Here is a 20,250-nt window from a genome sequence, read left to right on the forward strand (position 1 = left end):
CAAGTTGTTAATTTTTTGTAATTTTAAAACATTCAAAGTTAGTTCGTTTCAATAGAAATTTCTACTTCGTTATCTGTTGGCATTTACTTTCTTGTATTTTTTTTGCTCATATAAATATTCTGGCTGTACCGTTCAGATTTTTTTGTATGAACTCTGTCAAGCAGGTGTGATCTCTATAAATCCCGGAGAAAAGCCAGGCCCTAACCCGTGAATGGGCAATTGTTGATTAAAAATCTGTTCCCCAGGAAACCAAATGGGTAATCGTTGTTTAAATAGCAGTCCACCAGGCAACCAAATGGATCCATTTGTGGCTGACGAGTTAATGTTGTCATATCCAGGCTAATCGAGTAGATGAAAAGGTTTCTTTTGCCACTGGCAGTAATTTTGTGGAGTCCGCAGTCTTTGTTTGTGGATCAACCATCTGACGCCTCTTAAAAAAGGTCTCAGGGTGTAAATTATCCAGGACAGCATCTGAAGAAACCTTCAGACCACTAGCTAAGTTCCTGAATAAAATTTTTTACTTGCCTCTCAACACAGACATATTATTTTTATATAAAGTAACTTCATAAATTCTAAAATGTGATCTGGAATTGTGACCTTAATAAAACGAGAGAGTATTGCATTTATACCGGAATTCAGTATTCTTGCTGATAGTGTATTGTATGCCCAGAGAATGCAAATGATCGGGATACAAGAACCCAAAGATCTCATTCTCCCCTTGTTGATGATTAGCGACGAGAAAAAGCACAAAACCATTTTTCTTTTGGTATAAATCCATCGTGGCAGAATAAACCACTTAAATAACTTAATGATTGTTTTTATGTTTAATATATTCTTATAGTTTTCGCATTAGAAAGGAATAAGTGAATGAGTAAAAAATATTTATTGTAACATATAATCGGAAATGAAATTACAAAATACGAAAATACTGAAACTGGCAATTTTAATATAACTATGTGGTAATATCTATTTTTAATAATTTATAATATTCGACAGGAAATATCTCAACACTTGTGCATTACAGGGAATGTGTAGTATTTATGTTATTACTACATGTCACTAAAATAGCGAGAATTTTTCATACAAAAATCATTTCATGTTATTCAAGATGTACGACGTCAAAACCCCACAGCGTTGCCAAAACATCTAAATAGTTAATAAATGAGGAATTTTTAAAATGTCAGCTATTTAAGAGTACACTAGTCAACTGGAATATTAAAATAAAGAAAACATTCACATTTTCAAAATTTCTTGTTTCCGTTTTCAATAATGTTGCAAACGAGATACGTTTAATCCTTTAATATTACAAAAGATCTCCTAAAAATGTATAATTTAGCCATTTAGCCACATTTAGTTCTCTACAGTGATTATTTAGTTGTTTTGACATTTTTCAAACACAATCACAATATACAACAATAATTAGTTTTTAAAGCTATTAAGCTATATTTAAGAAATACATATTTATAAATACAGTTAAAGTTATAAATTGTGAATCAAATTGATACACAAAAAAAAACATAAACAGAATTCTTAAGAAGATTTTAAATTATCGTCAGTGCTGTCGGCATTCTGGCCACACACCAAAATGTCATTTTTTGCATTAATTAATTTAAACAATTTTTGCATAAAATTGTGGGCCACGCTACCATAAAGGTATTACAGCAGCTTATAAAGGAAATATAGACACAGAAATCACTCCTCAATGATTGAAAGATTGGAATACTTTGCACCATACATACACAAAAAAGGAGATATCTTTGAATGCTCTAACCACAGAGGTATTACGTGGCGTCCAAATGCAGCGTATAAAATATTTTCCACAGTACTATGCCACCGTATGGCAGCATATTTAGAACAAATAATAGAAAAATACCAGGCTGGTTACAGAGGTGGTAAATCGATAATTCATCAGATTGCAACCCTGAAACAAATTTTAGAAAAAATACTGGAATATGGCATTGATACTCATCACATATTTATAGGTTAAGATATTTATAGACTACAAAGCAGCCTACGACTCTGTGGATAGAATAAAAATGTTATGATTACATTTTTTTATTATAATACTATGTGTCGTAATTTTAGCTGTTAGGGAAATTAGAACTCTTATGGAAATATTATGGAAATTTTAAGTGACGTCAGTTTGTATAAATCGTGACCTGAAATGATTTTACTGTGAAAAATACTATATTAAGTTAAGGCGGCTACAGACATATACACAAGCTTGTCCAGCACGCTTGTTCAATCTTTTTGTACAGGCACACTTGAGTGTCTGTAAGGAAATGTGGTGCAAGCTTTGTGATTGTACAAGCGGCTTGAGGATTGAAAGGATCTTAATTAAGCATGCTTGAATTAAGCGCTCTTGCGCAAGCAAAACGGTACATGTGTACCCAAGATTTTCAAGCTTGAACAAATTGGCATCCGTGGTGTTGCTTTGTGAGGTAGCACTTAAGTAATTATCGTCATGACTAGTGATCGCAAAAGGGTTAACCATAAATCATTGGAAGAGTTTATTCAAGAATACCAAAATCAGCCATGTCTTTGGCACGTTAAATTCAAAGACTATCATAACAAAGCTAAGAGGGATACAGCGTACAAAATATTATAAGTAAAATATAGGTTAATTGACGTTAATGACGACAAGAATGAATTGATTTAAAAAATAAACTCCTTCCGGACTAATTATACAAGAGAAAAGAAAAAGTTGAAGATGAAGAACTCACTAATCGTTGACTTCAGGTCTTCATAACTCCTTCCAGTCAAAAGAAATCTTTTATGTGGTGTTATTGTTTCTCACATGATCGTATCCTGGTTTTGAATCCAAAGGTGATACAACAGACAAAAGGTTTAAATACGTCTGTTCATCAATTCTAAGATATTTGTGCCAGTCACGCGGCTATATTTTTAGCTCTCTCAGTAAGCTAATGTGAGAATAGGTTTTTCTTTTCGTCAACCATTTTTATTCGGGATTTTCTTTTTCTCACAAGAACAAAAGCGGCCAAAGCGAGCGTATCGTCGTCCAAGCTCGACATATTTTAATAAACTGCCTGTATTTTTATCAAGCATGCTTGTACGTGTGGTGCCAAAGTCAAATTGTGCATACTTGTACAAAAAGATTGCACAAGTATGCTGGACAAGCTTGCAGTTGTGTCTGTAGCCGCCGTTACAGTTTACAATAAAATGCGTTGTACAAAAAAAAAATAACTTTCCCAAAATAAAGCTGGGGAAGATGTGATTTATTATTCATAACATATATTATTTAGTTCTTTATCAATATCTACGCCAAAATTGTTTATAATATTTTATGTACACTTATAGATTATGTTAATTAAAACTTAACTTTAAAATGTTTAATTTGCAAACGGATTTAGTAGTAAATATATGTGTATATTGTGCCTAATCGATTAATCAGTATACTTAGATAAAATATACAGCTATAGTCTATATTTAACTAAAAATTATTAATGTTACACTCGGCTGTTGACTACGTTGTTGTTACTCATACTCATAATCATATTCTCTTCAACCGAATGGTGCCTCTCTGCATTACTGTTTTTAGGTTTTGGAGTTTTGTCTTTGGACGGCATCATAATCTCTCTAAAAACCTTTCTAAAAGGCGCTTCTACCAATAAATACAGCACCAATGCTGTTATAAAAGCTAGTACTATATCCGAGAGAGCTAAGCTGATCTAAAAGAAACAAAATAAAACGCTTTATTTGCTATATTTTAAGAGAAAAAAAATTTAACAACTTTAAAATCTTAAACCGGGATCCCCATTTTTTTTATTGCAGATTTGGGTCAGATTGCGATAACCGAAAAAAACGATTTATCCTGATATCATAGGAGAATTATGGAAATGGTCTAATATCTCAAGAAATAAACTACCAAATGAAAAACTGACAAACACGTGTTCAATATTTTTCAAAAATCAATCGAAAGACATTAAACACATCTCCCTACCAGACCCCCTTCTTTAGAACGTTCTTTAATTAACTTTAATTAAAAACTATAAAAAAAAACATTTAATTCAAGTATTTTGTTAGTTTTATTTAATTTCCATTAAACCGTTACAATTATGAAGCAACGTCACTACGAGATTTTTATTAATTTTATTTTTTTACCACTAAGGTATTTAAAGTCTATTTGTTTGCAACTGACAGCTCATTACAAATGAAGAGCTCAAAGCTAAAATGATGAGGGTCCATTATTTGTCATTATGGATATAATATGTTCAACATACATAAACTTTCAGACTCAGAATCTTTTTTTTTTATACCTGTGCAGAAATCTATGGCAAAAGGAGAAGATGAGGTTTCTTCCTTGCTTTGGTATTTTATTTTTAATCACCTTGACGTACAAGTAGAAGTGCGTAAAATTTTCTGCGATTCCTGCGTAGGCCAGATCAAAAATTACGCCGTTTTCCGTATGCTTCACTGCGTTGTACGCTATCCTAAGATACTTGATAAAATAACAATGTTTTTTTAATCTGAGGCCACTCTTACCTTGAGTGTGACAGAAACATGGGCTTAATCAATCAAAAATCTATAGTTGAAACTCCTTCCGAGTGAAACGAAATTATTGAAAACTCCAGATCCCAACCAACACTCAGACTCTTAATGGCCTAAATGAAGACAGTATTGTTACTAAACCTCACAGGAAACAAATTGCACTACCACAAGGCTGTTTTCACCTGCCAGAGCTAGCAAATTGTAGACTTTTACCTTTAAATGAAGCAAAATACGGCGATATTTAACAACTGAAAAAATTTTGCACTATAAAATCTCAAGCCTATTTTGACGCACTGTCACATGCTTAAAGCTTTTCATTGTATCCATTACTAACAATCTTTAACTGTATTGGTAGCTTTGTGTAATCAACAGCAACAGATCTGTATGATATTACTTTTGAAAATATAGACTACTTTGTCTATATTTTTAGTTTCATTATAATACATGTAAGTGGACTCTCATCCATTTAGCCTGAGATTTCATGACATCAAAAGATAAATAAATTTATATTTATAGTAAATTGTAAATTGATAACCCAAAAACGACAAAAATAATGACAAACATAGATGACCCCAGACGTATAACTATAAATGGCAGTGAGATAGAACAAATCCAGGAATATCTACCTAGGCCAAATCCTGAGACTTGACAAAGAGAACCAAAGTGCGGAAATTACTAGAAGAGCAAGACTAGCATGGGCAGGATTTGGAAAACCATCCTTCCTCTCATGGATGTCAAACCTGGACCCTAACCAAGGCAAACATGAATAAACTAGCCACAACAGAAAGAACAATTGAAAGAGCAATGTTAGGTATACGACTGTCAGATAAAAAGAGAAACGACTGGGTAAGATCGAAAACAAAAGTCGAGGACATAACAACAAAAATTGTAAAAAAGACCAACGTTGTAATACTACAATACAACATTGGAGACCTTACGAAAGTAAACGACCAAGAGGAAGACCACAGATAAGATGGGTTGATGACATTAAAAGAATAGCCGGAATAAATTGGAAATATGTTGCTCAGGATAGAGACCGATGGAAGGAGTTGGGAGAGGCCTATGTCCAAACATGGACGAAAAAAGGCTAAGAAGAAAAAGAAGAACCCAAAAACAGAACCTATACGTTCCCTGTGAGTTACTGCATTAATTAGTAACCAAAATGAAGTCCCCCTTCTGTTAATTATTTTTATATCTAGTTTTAAAACTTAAATCTAATTTCTCAAAACTTGTTTTTTGGGCCCTCCTTTTAACCCTGAGCTTTTCAAACGCAAATTTTCAAATAGAGGTTAAGGGTTACCTTCAAGGTATATACCATTACCGTGCGGAAGTTATTGAAACCAATGTTTTTTTGAAAAATTACGAGTTAATTTGTTTAGTTACATATATTTTAAAAAAGACCCGAAGAAATTAACACTTATAATAATAAAATAATAAAAAGCACGAATTTTGTAAAATTTATATCTTAGGCAGATAACTAAACCTGTTTTTACCTGTATTTTTTTTTCCGCTCTTTAAGTTTTTCATGAAGCAACCCCTCTCTTTTAATAGTAGTACTATTTTTAAATTTATAAGGCATATCTATACTATTACAGTCATAGAATACTTTGTCCCATTAAGGGGGACTATCCTTTATTAATGACTAAACGATGTGACAAATCATCTTTGGGGTACCTGTCTACCTACCGACCGAGTAAGTGAAAGTGGTGACGGATTTGTTATAGTCCATATTATCATTTAGCAGTTCAGTCCATGCGTTAAAATGGCATCATCGTTTCAATTTGTTGCTGCTAAACTTAAAAATGGCGCGTATTCTTTGAGAGAAAAAAGTATGGTGATAAAAAAAATTTCTGATTCCCTTGTTCATCAACAACCTTTAAAAATGATTAATAATATAGTGACTATGTGCTCCAATATGACAGATTTTAGTTAACGATTTTTAAGTGAAAGAAAACAAGGAAATATTACTGAGCCAAAAGACATGAAGGAAATGAAGGAAAACCAATGGAAATTGATAACTTCATTAGAAACGTTTTTCGAAGTAAAGTCCATTCGTTCTATTTAAGCAAGGAGATTTCTACATTGGACACAATAAAGTAAAGACAATAAGAGATACCTAATAATTTTCCTTACTTTGGCCATGGTAAGGTATGGAAATTACTTAAAGAAATTGGGTTTTGCTATAAAAATTAAAGAAAAAAACCTACATTGAAGAGATTGTTTGTTGGTAAAGGCAATATTTGAGAAAAAAAGATTTAGATTAGAAGAAGGATGCATTTTCTATTTAGATGAAATCTGGCTAAACAAAAACCATACCGTTCCAAAAGAATGGATAGGAAAAAATATTACAAGTTCTCGACAAGCCTGTCTAGAAGGATAGGTATTCTACAGTTTAAATACTCCCGCTGGAAAGGTTTGGAGATTAATAATCACGTACATTGGTAGCGTACATCGTTTTGTGGAGAAAGGTGGACTTTACTGCTCGTAATTCAACTTTCTTTTGACGTGACAACGTTTTAAATTAGGTTGTGGCTCGGAGTCATTCATGAAAAAGTGTAACGCCCGCTCACGTCTGTTACAGTGAGTCACCGAACGAGAGAGAGGCCCGCCGGACCGGCGAATGCCTTGCGTCTCTCTCCCACTCAAACATGATCGGTCCGCTGCGCGCGCAGCACTAGAGAATTAGGCGCGTTGAATCGGTGCGTGCTTCCGTGCTTGTGTCTCTGTCTTTCTCGAGCGTTCTTGGCGTTCAAGACACATTACAGCAGAAACACTTCCTTCCATTTCATATTTCTCCTATCATCGTCCTATCCTCAACAAAATCACTCAAATAGAAATTAGTTAAGTTTAAGTTTACATGTACAATGTTTTAGTAAACAAAATATATTTCTATAGTTAAAATTTGTGCAATTCTTATTTTCATTCAATTCCTTGTTCCTATTGTGCAATTTAATAATATTCATATCAATAAATATTCTACCGAGAAAAAGATGTTGTCACGTAAAATCTTCGCCCGTAAAACCGACTTTACAGGCAACCGATTTTTTAATAAGCGTCTTTCCAAGTCTTTTGCAACGCCATGTCCTGAGATATTCAATTTGTTTATAAGCCAAAAAATTGTTTAAAAGTTTAAAAAATTCCTGATGCCGCCAAGATAATCTGATTATAATTCTTTAAAGTGCGTTGAATAGGTGAAGTAGGTACTAAGTGCAATCTAGGTGATGGCATAACAGTGAATAAGACCAGGCTTGTTTCCCCCTTTTTAGTATTTATTGCTATTTTGCAGCAAGAGTAATAGATTAAAATATTTTTAACCAGTATTATCAATCATTTTTTCACAGATATGTCCTGGTCTAATAAATATTAGTGAAGAAGGAATACTCACCACATCGAAATAGGTTAATTGCCGGGGACTCATAAATTTAGCAGCTGATCTGAGTTGGAAGCTCATATGGCACAAATAAGCTCCATATACGAGTTTACTAAGAGGTATCCATGGTTTCCACGAAAGTATGGTCTTAACAATGGCTGCGTGTCCGAAACTTGCTATGTATAAAATACCAACTGTACCAACACCCCAAGCCAGTCTATGAAAAGAAGCATAACTTGCGGCTTCTACGGCATTGTATGTGTGATACGGATCATAGAAGACCTTTCCGCTAAATACACATATTATTAGAAAAATGATTGACAGTGTCAATATTCCAAAGGACTTGATCTATAAAGTAAAATATAAATTAGTAAAAACAAGCTGATACAATATATTATTTTAATAATTAAACATATAATTTGTAACTGGTGATTAACCATATAATTGATAATAAACTAAAATTTCAAAATTAAAAATTCTGTATATAATGTTTTGGTCTTTAGTTTCGGAAGTATTTGTTGTTTAATTTCAACTAGTCTTTTGTATATTATGTGATTGATTCACACTGACAGTTTTCATTACTAAGTACAATGTTAATCTGTAACATCTCACTTGCTTTGTTATTATCAAAGAGTTTTTATTAAAACACTGATTCATATCATCACTGAAATGATTCATAAGCGTGATCTCTTAAGTTATCGTATCATTTAGCTGTCCCTATAAGTTTTGCCAAGAAGCGTGTCAGAAGCTGATAATTATTAATTTTTCATTTAGCTAATATTATGTCAATATAATCTAAAACATTTTCGGTCGCATTCAGGAAATCCATATTCTTAGTTTTTCTTGCTGTTATATATCACCCTCCTTTTCTCGTCACTTCTTGAGAAGAATTCGAATTGAATTCGTTTCGGCTTTTGTTCATTTTCTAGTAAATTTTTTTATGTCTTGATTGGCTTACTTAGTTCTAGTAGTTCTTGAAGTTCTTTGTTCACATTTTCTCTCTTCTTTCTGCGGTGAATTTTCTTTTTTTTTGTTAGTAGTTATTTATATTCCTCCTCTGCTTGTCGTGTTCTGTGTCACTGTTGCATCAGTAAATGTGCTTTCTTTTTTCCTTCTGCTATAATCTTACATTCTTCGTTAAAGCAGTCATTCGTTCTTGTTCTTCTTTGTTTACCTTCTATGCCTAGTAATTCTTCAGCTGCTTCTTTTATGGTGTTTTTGCATCCTTTTCACATTTTATTTATGTTTTCATGTTTTAGTTTGTTTTCTAGTTTGATGTTAATATTTTGTTTATAATTTCTATTTTTGTTAAAATCTTTGATTTCTTCTAGATTGTATCGTTCATGTTTAGAACCTATTTCCTTTTGTAAATGTTTAAAATTCTGACCATACTGTCCACCCAGTAGTGATCAGAATTTGCGTTTGCTCCTCTTTTGGCGCGCACGTTGATGTATGATCAAGTATGATCTATCATATTTTCTGTCTGGTGATTTCCAAGTGCTTTTGTGTGTATTTTTTCGAGCGACGTTAAAATTATACAATCGATTACAAAAAAATACTATGAAAAACGAAGTCATTTTTGAAATCAGAGCATCAAAAATATTTAAAATTCGTTATTTTATACCATGCAAGTTAAGCGTTTACTTTGTAGTCAAATTCCTCATTTTTATTTCATTTCTTCACTTCATTTTTTAATAACGCCTGTAAAATAAAAGTACATAAACACTTTGTTACGTAGTTGCAGCAATCTGCTCATTCGGCCGTTGATTTATCTGCTGTGTCTTTATTTTGCTGTGTAAACACACTTGGAGCTAATGTCAAGACATTGAATAATTTCGCTATTAAATAAACTTGGTTATTTGACACTCAAGGGAATTCAATTTTTACAAAGTAGAGGGGGAAATCCCTGTGGATGGCTGTATTCCATAGTTAAAAAAACTTTCATTGATGTAGGAACTTCTTGTATATAATAATAGTTTTATTAAAAAATAATTTAAAAAATTATCCAAAGAGTTTACAAATATTCAAAACGTTTTTTATTTTTATTTGTCTGTTGTTTCTATCAGTTTAATCCCCCCTTTCGAGCAGCAAAGATATATGCTCTCTTCATGTTAAATCTTATAACATCGACCTAGTGTCATTAAAATTCACCATGATTTTCATGTAAGTTAAGGGTTGTTACATCTGTTTACGTAGCTACTTTCAACTACTTTAAATGTTTTTTCACTGATGATACCGACTGGACCAAAAACATTTTAAAATTTTTAATCCTTTTGGATAAATTTTTAAATTATTTTTTATTATTTTTTTCTTCAAAGTTTCCTTTTTAAGTATTTTTCTCAAAATTCAATTTCATTCAATTTCTCAATTCAATTCAATTTTTATCAAAAGTAAATTTCGAATCTTGATCATTGCGTTTCGTTCTGTTTACTGCCGTAAACGCAATACGTAGAATCAATTATATTTGTAACAATATGATTTAAGTCATGCATGACTTAATGTATAACTTCTTCCAAATAAACACGTTTTGGCATGTTTTAGAAGATATTATGTACATACAAAGCAAACAAATATCTGCGGTTGTTAGTACTATTTCTATTGATAAGTAATTGAATATTCTTCTGAGATAAAAAGAATATACTAATTTGTGTATTTTACATTTTAGGTATATAGTCGACTTTCGCTTATCTATTTAATGTATTATTTTTATTATTATAAACAGAAATACATTATTCCATTGTTACAATGTAAAGTGACCAGCAAGGAAACATATTTTCTTACGAGCCGCCAATGATAGATTTCAAAATTTCCGAGAATTCATGATGGGCACGTGATTTCGGCTACATTTCAACGCTTACGGAGCGTGATTTTGGATGACTAATTCCATTTATTATTGCCAGACTATAGGCGCATCCAAACACGGAATGAAATTAAAGAGGATTTTTTCAAAATTAACTAGATCCAAATATAGAAAAATGGGATAAACTTGTTTGTGTTACTTGTTTTTTAAAAAAAGCTTATAATAAATCCGTCTTCATGTTTGACTGTTTTTTCAACGCTTAGCAAGTATACACACGTAGTTCCCCCAAACATTACTTGTCCTTGCGCTTACGCTGTGTGCAATTAGTGATCAGCTAATTGATACAATAATAAAAACGTTTTGATTCCCTATTGTTTTCATTTCTAAAATGCAGATTTTACCGTCAACAGTGACTATTAACATACAATACAATTATTTTGTTCTCATATACGGTGGTAGATTATGCAATCAGTTGGAGGACATCTCGTTTTACAAAAAGAAAGTGCATGTAAATCAAACAATGATAATATTAGAAGATTATCAGTAACTATTTAGACCTTGTTTGAGGAAAAAACACGAAAGTGATGAGTGATAAGTTCTTATTTTTTAAAAGGTAAGATGTCAAAGCCTCAACTTAAACACTAAACGGAGTTGCGGCGTTAGGATATTACTTAAAAGCACTGAAAAAGTTTAAATTGGAGTTAGTAAGTCCCAAACTAGTGGTTGCTTTTTTTAAAACTTTTGCGAAGAAATAAATAAATTTTTAAAATTCAACAAATGCTACAAAATATCTACACAATTAAAATAGCACAAATTAAGCGCAAGTAACTTTTTGAACTTTCAATACAAGTTGAACCTGAAGAAGTTTTACAAATAAATTTTGACATTCAAAAAAATCACTAATCGAAGACGAGCTCTTTATTAATCAGTAATTTGTAATTAGCATAAATATATCGTTAATAAATAAACATAAATAAAAAATTTTGCAATATTCAAGTGATAAAAGTGTTTCACATCATCTGTGTTGAAGTAAGCGATTTTTTGATATTGTCAACAAATTGCAATGTTTTTATGCAGAATAAATACACAAAATCGAAAACTCAGTTTTTATACAAGCGGAACTGAAAAATCTGTCCCTAATAAGTAGTTTATCATTAGGAGGCCGAACTGGCTTTTAAAAATCGAGCATGTTAATTATCAAAATCAATAATAATGGCTAATACAACTCATATATCTGATTTACCCACTACAAATTCCAAATCGTAATCACAAATTATAAAACAACACAAGGCAACATCTGTTTTTGATAAAGATGAAAGAAACCATACCAATATACAGTTATTCAGTTATTCCTTTCAGTAATATAACATTATAAAGATTATTACTTCTTTATATACCGACGCATCCAAAACGTCAGACAGCTTAGGAGTTGCCGTTATACCATGCGGTCCATATGTATGGAATAAATTCATTTTTAGCGTTATTATGTACTATGTATATGGAAAAACCTGAAACAGGTCGATTTTTATTCTTAAATTGACAATTTACAGTATGAAAATATTATCTCCTCCTTTGAATTATAAGCTTAGAAAGGGATTTTAGTCCTCTATTCAGCAATATAAAGTTTTTTTAATTTGTGCAATCATAATTGAGAAAATTGATTTTTACGATTAAATTAAATGTTCAACTTGACCACCATTGTTCACTTCGTGACAATAACCGAGGCGATTTTGGAAGTCTCGTACAACATTTTGTATGACCTCGTGGGTTATTTTGTTAATTTTTTCCATTATCCTAATTTTTAAATCAGTAATATTGCCTGGTCTATTAAAATATACTTTAGAAATAATTAGATATTTTCATATCTGTTCTGCTAAACATTAGGGAAAAAACTTTGAAGATAAAAAAATATTAGTCAAAAAGCCAAACAAACAATTGATATGAATCTAGTAGGCTGCTGTCATGTAAGTATTTAAAGCTACTAAAAGACGTCAGTATAATATTTGGGCGTGTATTAAATTTAATTATGGCTCATTTGTCCGATACTGGACATGTAAAAAATATTGAAAAACCATGTAGAAATGTTAAATTTACTGATGAAAAAAAGTTAGATGTACTTCTAGAGATTGAAGAAAATCCTCATAAGACAACTCAATACCTTTTTGATGTCAATGATGTAAGTAAATCATCTATTTTGAGAGTTTTGTATAAAGAAAAATACCATCCTTACAAAGTTTAGTTGGTTCAGGAGTTAAATGAAGATCATCCCAATAGAAGGCAAGAATTCTGTGAAATGATGATGAAAAGAATGAACGCAGATTTGCAGTCCATAAACAAAATAGTTTTTTTTTCTGGTGAAGCGAGGTTTCATTTAAACGGAACGGTTAACAAACAGAACTGTACATATTGGAGCAGAGAAAATCCTCACTGGGTGTGTGAGACTCACACGCAATATACTAAAAAAGTTAACGTTTGGGCTGGTATCATTAACAATAAAATTATTGGTCCTTATTTTTTTGAGGGCACAGTTAATGGTGAGGTTTATCTAGATTTTTTGATTAACTTTTTACTACCTACATTACGAAGATTTTTTCGTGATGTTAATCATGCAAATAAGATGGATCGATCTATTTACTACCAACAAGACGGAGCTCCACCGCATTTTGCACGTATAGTTAGAAATTATTTAAACAAAGTTTTTCCCATTAGGTGGATTGGAAGACGTGGAACGATCGAATGGCCGGCTAGATCTCCCGATTTGACTCCTCGCGATTACTTCTTATGAAGTTATTTAAAATTTAAAGTATATTTTAATAGACAAAACAGTATTGCTAATTTAAAAGAAGTTAACAAAATGACCCCCGAGGTTGTACAAAATGTTGTACGAGAATTCCAAAATCGCCGGTTATTGTCAAGAAGTGAATGGTGGTCATTTTAAACATTTAATTTAATTGTAAAGTATATTAAAAAATATATTCTAAATAGTTTGTGACATTATTATCTTCATTCAACCTAAAGTTTTGTGATAGAGACATTATCAAAATTTTCCATCTTAAAAATCAATTTTCTCAGTTATGATTGCACCAAACTTAAATTACTTTATATTTCTGAACAGAGGACTATAATCCCTTTCTAACAAGGTGCCATACCACCTCCATTGTTATTTAAAATTTTCGAAGTGGTGCTTATAATTCAAAGGGGGTGCTGGAGGATTAGACCCCTCCTTTACAGATTTTACATACTTTAATGGTAGAATCTGATCATCACATATTCAAGTCAGTAGCATTCAATACTGTTTGTACGGCCGAGATTTATGCCATCCTACAAGCACTGATAATTATAAAGAAGAACAACTATACTAAGGCAGTAGTTATCACTGACACTTAAAGCTCCATTATGACAATTCGGCAGCTGTATCCAAAACATCCAATAGGTTCCCTCGTGAAAATGAATTAGATTGAAGGCAATTTTTGATTACAATCAAGCAAAGAAAGGAATAGACTTTAGTGTTCAGACGAGTTCTTATCATTTCGTTCTAAGACAAAGTTTAAAATGATACTGTAAACTAGTCTTTGAATTTTTGCTTCGAACAGCTATTGTAAATGCCTGGATTATTAATAACAAGATTAGATGTTCCACAAAATTATCTATAATGAAATTTAGAAGAAGATTGGCACGGGAGTTACTTGTTACTTCAGTTGCACACGAAGACACCACTACTCCCAAAAGAGTTCTACATAATTTTGTTAAACCGTCAGGACATTTAAAGAAAAGGAGAAGATAATACCAAGAATGCTATCGTAAATTCAGAGAATCAAATTCAAGCAAACATGTAAGTAATATGGTGACAAAAGTAACAATGAATGTCCTGGACAACCAGGCATGTGTCATTGCATTAATAGCATTCATAAAAAATAACTCTGTTAAAAATAGTAGGCTGTCTTGACACTTTATAACATTCTGAAAAGGAAATCTGATTAAAAAACGGATGACAATGGTAAGTTTTTAAATGGTTTTATTTTTCACAATTGATCTTAAAACTCGCACATATTATAGTTTAGAACTGTAAAAATATAAAAACTAATTATGTCATTACTGGTCCCCGACGGTCGGTAACGCATCGTGTTCGGGCCAAGCTACCGGTCCCGAGGGACCGGTAACGCACTGTTCCGTGGTTTACATATTTTTGGAACGCAAACAACCTGTTAATTAAAAAAAAATGTTGACGGTTTTACCTACCAGTTAAATTAAAAATTATTTTCATATTAAATAAACTTTAACTTAAAACTGTGGATACATATTATACTTACTCTGCATACATGTTTATTAGATCCTTTTAGTTGATAATAGATGTATCCAGCAAACATGCCTACAAAATACGGAGTAGCCCTCGTATGTGACTTACTATAGGTGAGTTTGAAGTCAAGATATGTTTTGGGTCCTGTCAAAAATTCTGGGTAAAATTGCATTAGGCCAGGTCGTTGATATAGTAATGTTATAGCAAATGGTATAACTAAAACAATTAGGAAGAAAACAAACATAAGCTAAGCAACTATAATACACTCACCGGCACGAAAATCGGAGGACTTGCATTTTTAAAATAAAAACTTTAATTCTCATTCTTCTTCTTCTTAACGTGTCCCATCCCTAAGGACATTGGCGATCATCATGGCCCATTTGACTCTATCTGCAGCCGTTCTGAAAGGTTCTATTGACGTTTTCCCAATCCATTGTCTCAGATTCTTCAACCAGGACGTGCGTCTTCGTCTCGGTCCTCTTTTGCCTTCCACCTTCCTTTGTATGACCAGCCGCATCAATTTGTATTTCTCGTTTCTTAGTATGTGACCAAAGTAGTCATTTTTCTTTTCTTTATAGTGTTGGGTATTTCTTTATCTTTTTTCATTCTTCGTAGCGTTTCCGCATTTGTTATGTGTTGTCTCCAACATATTTTCCACATTCTTCGATAACACCATATTTCAAAGTTAATGAGTTTTTTCTCTGTCGCCTCTGTAATTGTCCAGGCCTCAACTCCATACAACAGGACGGAGAACACGTAACATCTCAATACTCTAGTTCTAATGTCGATGTTGAGTTTTCCATTGCATAATATTGCTTTCATCTTATTAAAAGCACTTCTAGCTATCTCAATACGCCGTTTTATTTCCGTACTTCTATCACTGTCTTCCTCAATCTTGTTCTTGCTTACCACCGTGATTTTTGTTTTATCTGTATTCAGTGCCATTCCATACCTTTCGCAGTATTGGGTTATGCGATCAACCAAGATCTGTAGTTCTTCTCTGCTGTCCGTAAGGAGTATTGTGTCATCTGCATATCTAAGATTATTCAGAAGTGCTCCGTTAATAAATTCTCATTAAACTTTTATTATTATAATAACGTAAACACAAAAGAAACAAACTGTTAATTTTTGAACAAAGAACTGTTTCAGTATATAACAATTTAAAAATTAAGGAAAAAAAAAGTAAGTAAATGTAACAAAATGACGCTCATACTTAAATCATATGTCCGGACAAACTGATTTTAATAATGAATCTTTCCTCCACGTGCTCGAATTATTGCCTGAATTCTCCTTGGCATGCCTAAAATCAAATGAGAAATGTAACAATAAAACACTGAAAACTTTGTTTTCAAACTTCCACAAAATTTATTTTAAATTCTTATCACTACAGCTGTTTCGGCTGATTGCCTTTCTCAAGTGATCTGTTTTTGGTATGGGTTTACACTTTATAGTCTCTAATGAAATAGGTTGAGGAGGGGAGAACTGTTTGTCTCAAGCTGGTCATTCAGAATTATATCTGTGTTTTTTAATTTCTGAATTAATTCAGATCAATTAATTCAATTCAATTAATTAATCAATTTTAATCTGAATGACCAGCTTGAGACAAACAGTTCTCCCCTCCTCAACCTATTTCATTAGAGACTATAAAGTGTAAACCCATACCAAAAACAGATCACTTGAGAAAGGCAATCAGCGGAAACAGCTGTAGTGATAAGAATTTAAAATAAATTTTGTGGAAGTTTGAAAACAAAGTTTTCAGTGTTTTATTGTTACATAAAATGAATTTCCATCAAGTAACGGTCGAATCCATCAATTATTCAAATGAGAAATGTCGCATTCCTCTAAAAGCGCTTCTTGTAACTGATTTAAGGTTAAAGGGGCAGGAACATCACTTTGTATCCTTCGCTCAAGCATGTCCCAAACATATTCGATTGGGTTTGCGTCTGGACTCAATGCTGACCAATCCATTACAAGAATGTTTATTTCATTTAAAAACTGTTAAGAAGTGATTCTCGCACTGTGAGACTTGGCATCATGTATCAGAACTAAGTCATTTTCAACAAAACCAGCATAAGGTACAACGAAATCTTGGATAATTTTATCAATGTACCTGGCAGCTGTTATGGAGCCTCTCGGAACGATGTACAATTCTGTACGTGCCTCTAGAAAAATTCCAGCCCACACCATAATTGAGCCACCTTGATAGCCTACCCTAAGACTGAAGGTACATTCTGCAAAACGCTCATGTAGTCTTCAACATACTCTCTCACGGCCATCTGGAGACCGCAAGGTAAACCTGGACACATCGGTAAATAAAACGTGCTTCCAATTATTTACAGTAAAATGAGCATGGTTTCTGGCAAACTGAAGCCGCGCAACTCGATGGCGCCTGAGAAGTTGTAGGCCTGTTGCAGGTCTGCGACTGCTTAAATTTGCTTTTCCAAGCCTTTGTCTAATTGTTTGTTCAGCTACGTTAGTATTCCGGACGTATTGAAGTTGATTTCGGATTTGTACAGCTGTGGCACAGCAATCTCGTAGACTTTGTAAGAGCATGAAGCGATCATCACGGACATTAGTTCTGGGGACCGGTATCCGGTCGTCTGGCATAAGCTCCGGTTGGTAAGAAACGTGTAAAAATACGGTGCACAGTACTATTGGATATTTTATACTTTTGAGCAACATATCGCTCGCTGCTTTCGTCTTGAAGCGACGCAACAATAGCAGCTGCTGTTTCGGGATTTACAACCATAATTATTGAGATTAAATTAACACAATTCAACTTCAAATTGTGTTTGACAATTGATTCGACTTGACAGTTTACTCACATCAAGAAAAAAAGAATAACAATAGAATAACAAGAGCTACCTTTGCACTTTTAAAAGTTATTAGAATAGTGTATTTTTTATATCTGATTTTTTATTCATTTTTTTTTCGGATAACCACTTAAATTTTATCAGAAATTACTTAAAACAGTTTATTTCGTTTGTGTTTACGTTATTATAATAATAAAAGTTAAAAGATAATTAAAATTTTAAGTTTTTATTTTAAAAATGCCAGTGCTCCGTTTTTCGTGAAGGTGAGTGTATAAAAGCAATCTAGAAATATACTTAAGTAATAATATATTCACACTAATTATTAAACTTGCTTAAAACTACTGTTGTTTAGTTCTTTTTTAGAAATCCTTTCTTCTTCCTTGTAAAATCAGATTGAACTCTTATTTTCAACATTGATTTCTTAATTTTATAAAAAATTTATTAAAATCCTTTTAAGGAAAGGAAGGAAATACCTATTAAGGATTCTAATCAATTTTTTGTGAGACATGGTATACAGCCAGCTACAGGAACTTAGTTTCCTTGTGGATCTTAATTTTATATTATCACATTTATTTATTCTCTTGAATGATGTTAAAAAGAAAATGATACTTGTGGACATTCAGAAATAAAATGAAAAAAAAGAAAAAAGGAAAAATTAGACTGCGGAAATAAAAAGAAGAACGGAGCTTGCTTGGATGGTGTTTCGTAAAGTGGGATATATCCATAAAAATACCCTTCTTCTTTTTCATCTTCTAGTGCTGACTTCACTAATAAAGGTTGGCTATAACCATTGCTAATTCGTCTCTATCTTCTGCTTTTGCAACAACTCCTACTTCTTTTTCACTATCGTTTCTAAGTTGCGCCAAATATTCCGTCTTTCTCCTTTTAACGGTGGTCTAAACTTCTTTGTCTCTTCCCATTCTGTGCAACACCATTTCGTTCGTAATATGATCGGTACCTGGTATTTTCAAAATTCTTCCAAAAAGCCACATCTCAAAAGCTTCTAGCTTTCTCATTAAGTCAACATTAACAGTTAAAATTTTGGCACCATAAAGATTAAGTAATAACTAGATTACATTTTACGATCCGATATTGGACTTACTGATCGAGTCTTTGGTGTTTCTGGAAATTTTCTCATCTTTAAAAAGGCTACCTTTGATTTCTCTATCCGATCGAATTTCTGATTTCAGATTTAGATCTTCAGTAATCCAGACTCCTAAGTATTTAATTTTGTCCACTTGTTCAACATCTTCATTTTTTATCTGGATCCTTGTTAGTCTTTACCTCTCTTACTGATAACCATAGTTTTTGTTTTCTTTATGTTTGTTTATTGTTAAATCAAAATGTTCTCCAGTATCACAAACTGTGTTTAGTAGAGTCTGCAAGTCTTTCTCAGTTTAAGCGATAATGACTGTATCGGCGGCAGAACGAATGTTATTTATATTTTCACCATTTACCTTGATCCATTCTGTAATGTTTTTAAGTGCTTGTCTAAATAACTTTTCGGAGTACACAGCTTTGTACACAGCCTTGTCTCACTCCTCTACTTATCTGTTGTGCATCCATGCAATTTCCATTAAATGTTACCAAAGCCTGTTGGTGGGCTAAAAATATCCACAATGTGTCAAAGCGAAAGTTTTGCACCATTATATAAAATACTAAAAACCATGAAAAGGCAAATGCTAAATATAAAACTAAATAAATAAAAGAAAAATAAGTGGATTAGACAGAAAACTAAAGTAAGAGATGTGGAAATCGACATAGCAAAATTAAAACGATAATTTGCTAAACACAATAGCAGATATGAAGATGAGTTATCTTTAACATTTTCTATGTTTTGATGTTGCGACTTTTTAACATAATGGTTGCCATTTTATTTATTTTTTATGGTATTTATTTGCTTGTTTCATTACATGTCATACTAAATTCAATTTTTATGATATTATATAACCTATCTTATGCGTTTTCTCATCTAACTCGTTTTTTCATTTATGTCTTCATTTATAAGATATCTTCTATGTAGAAATATCTATGTGATTTATATTCGTTATACTTCATATAAGACATCGGATCAAAATATCTACACTAAATAACTAAATATAATACTTAAACTGTTCGCTAAAACATATTAGTAGTATCTCAAACGTAGTGGTTATTGGTCATGTAGTAAGTTTGTCATCCTTTGCACAAAACGGTTGTAGTAGTTTTATTTTAAATCGGATTTTAATTCCACTATTTTTAAAGCTATAAGTCTTTCTTTTCCATCCATCCTTTGGCGCTATAGACCAATTCGAGCGCTGGTCTGCCTCAGCAAACCTTTCCATTCGTTATGGTTTGTAGCCATTCTCTTCCACGGTCGACTGCCAAGGAGATTTCTGGCGTCCTTATCCACATTATCCTTCCATCGCTTTCTCGGTCTTCCAATTAGTTTTTTTATTATTTATAAATTTTTATTCGTTAG

The 20,250-nt window shown here is 32.4% G+C and overlaps 1 protein-coding gene across 1 annotated transcript in view; it reads right to left on the reverse strand.

Annotated features, from left to right (window-relative positions):
• Positions 1-903: 903 nt before the first annotated feature.
• LOC140434930 (nose resistant to fluoxetine protein 6-like) overlaps positions 904-20,250 on the reverse strand; it is a 141,726-nt gene continuing 122,379 nt past the window's right edge. The window contains exons 9-11 of the mRNA XM_072523569.1: positions 14,990-15,192; positions 7,895-8,227; positions 904-3,689 (exon numbers count right to left, since the gene is read on the reverse strand). Of these exons, the coding sequence (XP_072379670.1) occupies positions 3,468-3,689; positions 7,895-8,227; positions 14,990-15,192 (758 nt within the window). The 3' untranslated portion in view covers positions 904-3,467. The remainder of the gene's footprint in view (positions 3,690-7,894; positions 8,228-14,989; positions 15,193-20,250) is intronic.

This window comes from Diabrotica undecimpunctata, chromosome 2 (assembly GCF_040954645.1).
Source record: "Diabrotica undecimpunctata isolate CICGRU chromosome 2, icDiaUnde3, whole genome shotgun sequence".
Lineage (NCBI taxonomy): Eukaryota > Metazoa > Arthropoda > Insecta > Coleoptera > Chrysomelidae > Diabrotica > Diabrotica undecimpunctata.